The sequence below is a fragment of the Idiotropiscis lumnitzeri genome, chromosome 15 (assembly GCF_059441095.1).
Source record: "Idiotropiscis lumnitzeri isolate Australia: NSW breed Sydney's pygmy pipehorse chromosome 15, RoL_Ilum_1.0, whole genome shotgun sequence".
NCBI lineage: Eukaryota > Metazoa > Chordata > Actinopteri > Syngnathiformes > Syngnathidae > Idiotropiscis > Idiotropiscis lumnitzeri.
In genome coordinates, this window is record NC_142405.1 from 9,734,319 (window position 1) to 9,744,301 (window position 9,983).

The following is a 9,983-nucleotide window of genomic DNA, read 5'->3' on the forward strand; positions in this document are numbered from 1 at the left end:
TATATGAGATCAATTGTAAAGCACGTCTCCCCTGAGACCATTTTGTTGTCTAATCTCATTAGGATGCAATGGGATTGGACTGATCATTTTTATGTTAGGCTATGACAGGGAATTGAAACATATTAGCAAAACAACAAACAAACAAAACAAAATATCGGTCTTTGACACACCACAGTATTTAGAAAATATAACATAAACAAGGTTTATTCATTACATTTATATTCAAGTTCAGCGGGCCGGATAAAAACGTTTAGCGGGCCGGATGTGGCCCCCGGGCCGTAGTTTGCCCATGGCTGAACTAGCGGGCCAGTATCTTGCTCAAGGGCACTTCAACTACGGTCACAAGGGTAGAGAATCGAACCTACCACCTTCGGTTTGGGAGTCCACCACTCTAACACCTGAGGCAACAAACAAAACACCGCACACATTTTTTAATCCGTAATTTCAATTTGTCAGTCATTTGCGGTATATTTGCAATATTGTGAAACTAAATCTTTCTATATTTCTCCAAACATTTCTGGAAATGTGCTCCTTTCTTGGCTTCTTTTGCTGAGTTCTTTTTTTCCCCTTCTGTTGTCTTGCTTTAATCAATCAAGTCCAAGGCATTTCTCCCCTTTCCCAATCTTTGGTTTTAGGCGGCGTATTTAGGCCACAAGATGCTCTCCATCTGCTCCTCTGTGGCCAAAAGCCTTAGGAGGGCACTGCAGGAAAGAGAGCTGCACCAGGATTACCATAGCACACCGGGTCCAAGTGGAGGTGAGATTAAAACCCACAAGCATTAATACAAACAAGCAGTGGAAAGACACACACATCCACACATTGCTCGTCATCCACATTTGCCGTCTCTCGAAAGGGAATGTTTGAATTGCGCGTTCTCAAAAAAAAGAAAGGATAAGCACGTATCTTTTGGGGGATTACACTTTTAGACGGCATTGCATTGTTGGCACGGTTACAGCTTTGCTGATCGCCCATGTGCATCATGAGGCATGCGGCTCTGTATTCGGGCTCAGGTGGTAAAAATAAACCCATCCTGTTTATAGGTTTAAGTGAAGTCTAGTACTTGCCGGAAGGCTTTTGCAACGTGTCGCATCCTGACGGCGGGGTCACTTGGTTGAGTTCAACAGAGATTTGTGCTCTGAACATCCAGTATTAAATCTCATATACCTCCACTAACATTGTTATGTGAAAAAAAGCCATGACCTCAGTGTTTATGGGCGTGTGGACAGAAGGAATTGAAAACCGGTGTGACTCAGCACCACTTGCGAATGATCCCCATGGGATTCTTTTTTTGGTCTTGAAATCAATTTGACAAATCTAATTGCATTGTTTCAGTCGTTGCTCGGATGAAGTGGTGCTGAAATAAGACTGTCAACAGGGGGATTTGGTAAACGTCTTCATTGGGAGATTAACGGGGAGGCAGCCCAATCTTTTCTCTGCTACTTGTGCACTAGTGGGAGGGAGAGAGAGAGAGAGCGAGAGAGAGGCAGACAGAATGGTGGGGGGGAGTAGATTGCCGAACGGATGGGAGTGAAATGTCCTTCATATAAACCAGACATAAACGAGCCGCACACAGCCGCAGCCAGCTCAGGAGCAAGTGATTCGAGCATCTTTCTCAGAAAAAGCTGTTTATTCCAGAAGAAAATTCCGGATCTTATCCAGTGGGACAAATATTCCAACAAAAAAACAGGTAAACATATCTAAGTCATTTAAAATTTTAGGAAGTACTTGTTGCTCTCACAACAACAAAGATCATGTGATGCTTTCGGTTTCTTACAAGAGAAAGAAACACAATGAAGTCTCTTTAAAAGATGTCGAAAATTCAATTTAAATTGTATGTTGTGTTCCTGTCGGATTATGTTTCTGATTTATCATGAGGGGGAAAGAGATTTTTATATTTCAAAAAGTTTTGAGATTTTTGGCCTATTTTTTCAAGATTTTTCTTTATATTTGGATATAATTATAATTGATGCCATTGTCCAAATAGCAGTGTCATTAATTAGCAGCATTATCGTTAATTTAGTCATTATTAATTGATTCAACAAAGAAAAAAAAAGAAGTTTCCCCAAATAATTTTGTAGCTATCTGACAACCACGTGATTTTATATTCTTCCATTCAAAAATATACAAATTGATTGTACTGTATTTACAGCTTTTTAACTGTAAATCTCGGTGGGTCAGAACCTGTCCTGAGGCCATTGCTGCCATCTAACTTTTTTTAATTTGAGTTCTGCGGCCTACACATGGGAGCAGCAGCTTGTCAGATTACACAACTACGCATGTCATCCATCTGATCACGGTGTCTCAGTCCCACCTAATTAGGCTCACCCTGCTACTAGGTCACCACATGGAGGGCGCACAGCCGGCTGGACGTCTCCGACACTCTTACAAGGGACACCTTGTAGAGAAATTAATGACACAATTGTTTGAGTGTTTGGCAAGTGAGAGAGAATAAAATGCATTAAAGTGCTCATTGTAGTGGGCCCCTGTTTATCTCAGGGGGATATTTACCAAACTTAAACACAAAGGATGAACATTTGGAATACAGACAGACCGTAGAAAAACAGTTTTGTCGTAGTGATACCTCTCCCAGACGCTTTAAAACACATTTAAACTTATTAAAACACACTTTTCGAAATACGCCTCGGGTTGTTGATTTTGTTGCTTGAAATTTAGGTTTATATTGAAACAATGCAAAGACATAAACAAAAAAAGAATTAAGCATTTTATATTTAAACATTAAAATGTGCATTCACACCATGCATGTAATTTAATTGAACATATTGCGAAAGAAAAATGTTATTGTTGTAATTGATGTCATTCTATATTATTATATTATTTTATGTATTATGTTATAGATCATAGATGCTACGGTAATTAGCAAACTAACTTTGCTATTAATTTAATTTCTTTAAAGCATAAAAACAAAAATTAACTCAGTTAACTCAATTTTATTTACTTTCTGTGGCGGCCTATAACCGCTGCTCACGTGTACATCCAACTGAGAGACGAGTCACTGGCGCCAAGATGGTCAAACACAGACAATAGGTTTACTTTCAGTTTTACTTGCTCGTTGAGAGAAATCTGAAGTCATTTGTGAACTTTGCAAAGCCAAATTCAAATACCATATCAGTTGTACATCTTTGGCGTATAACTCCGAGCCAAATGCCCTGCTCAAGTTCCTTCCACAGGGCCTCCCAAATCAATGCTGCTGGAGTGTGATGCTCGTGTGGGAAGAACTAAAGCTATAGGAGAGAAGTTTTGAGAATTGTTTCTATGGGAAGAAAATGAGAACAAAAACTGAGTCGGTTATAGTCATTTTGTTCAACAGTTGTATTTTTCAGGAGAAGAATTATTTGAACCAAGGATCAAAGAAAATTATTCGAACAATTTGGGATTCTAAATATAGTTTAGATTTGATTAATTAATTAATTTAACATTTATTCCAAATATTATTAACGTAAATTTCTGTTACAAGCTTGTGAAAAAATGGTAGAAGTAGAAAAATATATAATAAAAATAAATAAATAAATATACATATATATATATATATATATATACACACACACATACAATTGAGTATGATTACACGAGTTACTCTCTAATTCACTCCTGGCGGTTATAGACATGAGGGTCCTCTTGCGAGCTCTTCTGTTGATATGCGCATATTGGACAACTGTGCTGATTGCTGGAATCAGCTCAGAGGGGGTGTGTCTTCAAGATGGCAAGCACAAGGCCACACCGAGCCCGGAGCCTCACCTGAGGGAGTGTACGCTCTACGCAGACAGTGAGTGACTGCCTGTTTGGCTCATTCGAAGCACTGCAAGTGAGACTCCAATGGCACCTTGACTGACTGATGGGTGTGTGACCTCTGTTTGACAGATAGTTGCTGCACTCAGGAAGACATCCACGACATCTCCCATTCTAACTTTGCCAGCAATCAGAATGAACCCTGGGACAAGTGTGGGCCGCTGAGTCCTGCGTAAGCCTCTAACTTTAATCAAGTGCATATTTATTTAATAAGATTACAAGCTGAATAAAACACATCATTCTTACTTGATAAGATGATTATTAAATGTATTAATTTGTGCACATTTCTACTGATGTATTTTGCTAATTGTCTGTGACAAGTTTTGTTTGAGCAAGCAACCTCTGAATGGTTGGTTGGGAAAATGCTGACACCATCCAAGGCCAGGTTTCTGGCATTTGGAGGACAAATGAAAAAAAAAAAAATGCAGCACATTAAAGCTGAAATTGGCTTGGACAAAAAAATGTTGAATCTAACATTTTAAGTATACGTATGCTATGAAATGAAGAGAACTGACTGTTGAGAAGAAATGAAACCCGTTTCGTGGAAAATAGGCTGTTAAATATAGATGAGTGTTCCTGATTGTGAGCGTTGCCTCTTTCTGCTTAGGTGTGAAGGCTTCCTGAAGCGTGTGTCATGTTTCTACCGCTGCTCGCCAGATGCTGCCCGCTGGCCTCACCCGCATCGCCGCTCTTACATCCAGGCCGTGCCTCTCTGCCACAGCTTGTGCCGGGATTGGTGAGACGGCCAAGCATGTCGTTAAGCGCACCAAAAGCGAAATGAGTGCTTGTCTTGGCTCAAGCCTGGAGATTAACAAGATGTGTACCAAAAAGTATCAATAATCAGAAGCCGTAAAATGAAATTTGGTTTATATTGAGATATTAATAATTTATTAATAATATATAATATATTTTTTGTGACAAGCAACAGTATGGATGTGAATTATTGTACGCATTTCTTTCTGCAGGTTTGATGCCTGCAGAACTGACCTAACATGTGCTCGTAATTGGGCCACAGACCCAAGAGGACACAACTGCACCGGAACCTGTGTTCAGTATCAGCAGGTATGCCAGCGTGTTCGGGCATGTGCTTTTCCATGTGTGTCGGGATTTACATGGTGCCACCAAACATTTGAGTGTATGTTGTAGAAATGAGGTTACACGTGACAAAATACGCCATTTTCAGGTTCTAACTAATATTAAAAAATACACTCCAAATTGTAAATAAGGCCCCAAGAGTAATTTCCACATACTGTACCAAGGACTGTTTGGCTTAGAGCTTGAATATTTTATGGTCTACCTAATACACTCACAGCTGCACTTGATAAAAAAAATGTAAAGCAGTTTCATAAAGATTGGCCACTTGCACGTAACCAATGAGCTGCAGTACAAGTGCTGTATCATAATTATGCCTCCGCAAAGATGATAACGCACATCATGTGAGAGACACATGGTTGTCGTTTTAACTGTAGTAGTTCATTGTATCTTGTATTAATACAGCAGTTCTAATGGATACCAATAGTGACAGTATACGTGCTTGACATATTTTTGTATGTAATTAAAGGAGAAGTCAACCCCACAAAAAATGTTTGAAAAAAAACCTTCTATGCACCTTCACTTGTCTAAACATGGCATTCTGATTAATATTGTGTTAGTGGAATACGAGTTAAGCAGCAAAATCACTCTTCTTTTTTTTTTTAGCCATCACAGAGGGCAGCCATGCCGTCACTTCTGTTGACATGGAAATCTCAGTGGCTCAGGGCTCAGGTAACGACCAATCATGGCTCACTTTTGTTCTGAAGCCGAGCCATGACTGGTCATTAGCTGAACCCGGAGCAACTGTGATGTAATTTTCAGTCGACAGAAGTGGAAAAATGGCTGCTCCCGGAGATGGACAAAAAATGGGTGGGTTTTAATGCTTAACACATATTACATAAACACAATATTAATCAGATTGCCATGTTTCTTCTCGTGGGCCTGTATAGAACATATTCTTGTAAAAAAAATATGGGGGTTGACTTCCCATTTAAAAAAAAAAATGGAAAAAAAAAGCTCCAGAATTGCAAATAACTGACCTTTTTGTCATGCATTTTTCTTCTCCTGTACTCACACAATTCGCAGTGTAAGATTTGGGATGGAGAAGGGCAGAATTGAATAAGCAAAAGATGTCAAGGACAGGCTACAGCCTCGGGAAAATTTCTGCTTGTACTGAATAAGCTTTGGCAGCAAACGATGTGAGCCTAGGGAAGGGCACGGTATTTTGTGTGCATGTGTGTCAGGCATGTTACACAGTAAATAAGCTGACATCCTCTTTGTCCTTCAAACATGATGATTATATTATAGCTTTTCCCCCTCAGAACACCTTTTGTGCCTCTGTCTTAATCCCCCGCAACAGATGAGGGGAAGCAGACGTTGAGGTGCAATTGTGCTGTAGGGAAATGGCTAGAATAAGCGAGGTACACAAATTAAGATTTTGGCAAGTGATGGAAAATTATACATTGGAGACTTAAAGGGGAGTAAATGGGCTGCAGTACACGATGTGGCTTGGCAAGACATCTTAACTGCTGGTTATTTAGAAGTCCCCGGAGAACAGCAGCTAAAATGCACACAAACTTAGCTAGTGTGTGTGTGTGTGGGGGTGTCACTAATTTGTTTACTACTCCCAGTGAGAGTGCAGACTTTTTGACAGTCAAACCTGTGATTCCACCTTGACAAAGGTTTAAGAAGAATTTATTTTTTCAATTAAGGTCTCGGAAGATCAGGAACAGGAATCACTGTTCCATGATCATGTTCGATCAATGATGCCAATAAAGGATTTGGTGGAATTTTAATTGAATGTAAACCTAACCGGGGCTCGAAGGTCTGCCAACCTGGGTCAATGAGTTGAGTCCAGAGTTCACAGCAAACAAGGTGAAGCAGCATTTATCTCTTATGCTCCCCGCAAATAGAATAAGGTACCAACAGAAGTGAACTCAGCCCAGAGAGTGGAAAATCTTTTGTTTTTTCACATTCCTTTGATTAAGGTCTTTTAAACATTTTTATATATTTTTTTCTTACTGTAGCAATTTTAGAAACGTACTTGCTTTAAATGTTTTTAAAAGTCTTCTGTAGTCCATCCTGTACCTTGAGTGCGGGTCTCCTGCCTGTTTTCCTTCTCCCCTTGTTGCGACACACCTGATTTGTGTGCGTGAACCTGTTCCCTTAGATTTCATTAACAATAATAACCTTGGCGACTATTATGCAAGTGTATTTTACTATCGGTCATTATGGTGGTACTTTAAAAGCCAAGACTTTTAGTGGGTGGCACTTGGTTTAAAAAGTTTGAGAACCACCTGATTGTAGTATTCCAATTAATTTAAATGAGGAAACTTGAACTGATTCATAAATAAAAGGAGTTATGAGCTTGTTCATGAAACAAAGTAAACTCATCAGTCAATTCTCCATAGCAGCTATTACATGTCCACTTTTTTTTTTCTTTTCTGTTGTCGTGCTCAGATGTATCAACATGGCAGAGATCTGTGTGAAAGCCTGTGGGGTGACGCCTTCATGACTGTCGAAGATGCATCTGAGGAGGTCGGAGCTGCTGGCGCGAATGGCAGTCCTGGCGGCGGTCGCCCGTGTGGCTGCCTGACCCTGAGTGCCTCCGACAAGGATGTGATCTCGGCACTGCGGGCCCACCAGGACGACCCGGAGGAGCTTGATACCACCAAAACTGGGCTGCCTCCGTACATGTCACCCTGCCACACCAAGCTGCCCCCGCAGACGAGGAGCGGCAGGAAGGGGAATTCTGTCCTGCGCAAACGTTCGGTCATAGTGGACGACGGCGAGGGAAGCGGAAGTGGCCTGTAGAAAATAGAGTTCAGTAAATGTATTACGGATCATTCTAGCTCTTATTATACAACGTGTTTCAAATGGAGTTTGGACCTCACTCCTTTCACTTAAGTTTCCCAGCTGTCATTATCATATTTCAAGCATGACGAGACATTTCATGAATGCTAATAAAATATTAACTGCGCGGATGTTTTATCTCCGGCTTACAAGGCAACGCTTTATTTGATTTGTGCGGCTCAGAAATTGGACGGGTTTTTTTTGTTTTTTTTTATGCACAGAGTATCATAATAGGACGTTCAGTGACAGTAATAATGTCAACATACTTCTTACATAACATATTGTGCTGTGTGCTTGTCATAAAGTGTTTTAAAGAGAAAAGGTTCACAGCAAGGAAGGTTTCTCATGAATGTAAGTGATTGGAAGGGAAAGGGTGTGCTATGATAATGACACTGGAAAGATATGCTTAGTACCAGGAGGTAGGTTTAATATTCAGAATTCAAATATGCTCAGCGATTATAGACTAAATCCGCAGAGACGATGATGGGATTTTATTCTGGTAGCTTGGTCTTCAATGTCCTGTAAATGTTTCAATAGAGATTACAATATATAGCTCCAATTTGAGGTAATAGATGTAAAGGTTTTTTTTTTAAGTGAGTTCCCTTAAATGAGTGTCGTGTCATTTTTCTCAATAAAGAAAACTTTGTAAAAGGCAACCTGCAGTACATACTTGCAATTTTAAATTTAGGTTTAATTGTGGAAATACACGCGATGCATCCCTCATGGAAAATAAATGGGAACTATTTGAAGCATTTTGACAGGAAAAAATAACATGACATCAGCTGGGATAAATTCAGCTGCATCATCTATGGCAGCTGTGCAGTATCATTTTCTGTTCATGATAAATAAGCACATTTTGTGCATGCCTTGTCAGAACATGCATGCGCTTAATCGAAATGTTCTGCAATGGACACTAACCGGCTGCTATTTTTTCTTTGAAACGTAATCTCGTCTTGTGGCATTAGAGTTGAAAATTCAGAGCAGCCTCTGTTAGGTCAAATTTGGCTTGGCTGAAAATGAAGAGCAATTTTGTTTTTCAGCAGCAGCAGAATAACCCAAAGCGGACATGAAAAGATTGGCTTCTTTGCGAGTGGAGGACTGAATTTGGAAGCCTGAGCAGCTCTGACCTGAATTCAAATGGCACAACTGTGGAGTGGCCTAAAGAGGGATGGGACACAGCGATTCATTCACGATCTAATGGGATTGAAAGACTTTTGCAAGGAAAAGTGGGCCAATAGGAGCATATCAAATGCGAAACTAACAAAAATCAGAGCTCGGTAGTTAGGCAATTTAGTTAAATAGAAAAAAATATATATTTGTTTGGAGGTTGGTTTCACTGCTGGAATTTGCAGTATGAAAATTCTGGACTTTTGTACAAAAGGTACAATGATCTAAACTAGCGGAAGACCATTTACCATTCTCGATAAACGTGAGTGCTTGTTTTGTGTATATGTGGCCTGCAATTGGCTGACGACTAACTCAAGGTGTTCCCTGGCTCTCTCCAAATATCAGCCCAATGGATAGAATGTTAGAATGGAAAGTAAAAAATATACTGAAATGATGTGATTGCACACCAATTTATAACACAAATTTTGGATGTGTTCAGAATTACCCGATTAGATACAAATTCATATAAAATTGGAAGCACACATCATCATTTAAAATGCCTCTGATTACCTCTGGTAGGCTTTTCCTGACATTCTTTGCGTTCTAACAAAAGCATGACGGTTTTGTGCTGGTATTTTGAATTGTGTTTATTTTTCTCCGTAAAATGCCAGGCCCCAGATCTCAGACTCAAGAAGTCGGAGATTGTTGTGACATGGACTTAACAGCCAGTACTCACCACAAAGTCCTACAGTTACCTCACTGTTGCTGTTGGCCTCTTTCACAGCCTTACAGATGATATTATTCAATAATTGTTTTTTTTTAATTTCATCCATCTTAGAGTAACATCCGATTTTTGGTATTATCACTTCATCCATTTATCTTACCGTGTTCAGTGTTGCAAGGATCTAGAAAATATGCCTGCTGACTTTGTGCAAAAGAAAGACTACACATTTGATTGTTCGCCTAAGCATACAATTTGCACTTACATTCACCCCATCACTGGAACCATCAGTGGGAAATGGACCCACGGATATGACCTGCATGAAATTTAAGAGTAGTTTCAATAGAGTATTATATTTTCTCCACTTGATGATTGTTTCCAGCTGTTTTTTTTTTTTTTACATACACATGCATGGCATGGGGCGGGTGTGTTTCGAGTTGGTGATGGTCACCAGTCCAGGCAT

At 39.8% G+C, this 9,983-nt stretch overlaps 1 protein-coding gene across 1 annotated transcript; it reads left to right on the forward strand.

Annotated features, from left to right (window-relative positions):
* The first annotated feature begins 1,518 nt into the window (after nucleotides 1–1,518).
* Nucleotides 1,519–8,348, forward strand: rtbdn (retbindin). Its single transcript, XM_088317415.1, has 6 exons — nucleotides 1,519–1,687; nucleotides 3,623–3,784; nucleotides 3,880–3,979; nucleotides 4,415–4,543; nucleotides 4,773–4,869; nucleotides 7,300–8,348. The coding sequence occupies exons 1-6, from the start codon at nucleotides 1,522–1,524 to the stop codon at nucleotides 7,651–7,653; spliced, it is 1,008 nt and encodes a 335-aa protein (XP_088173541.1). The 5' UTR covers nucleotides 1,519–1,521; the 3' UTR covers nucleotides 7,654–8,348.
* The last annotated feature ends 1,635 nt before the right edge of the window (nucleotides 8,349–9,983 follow it).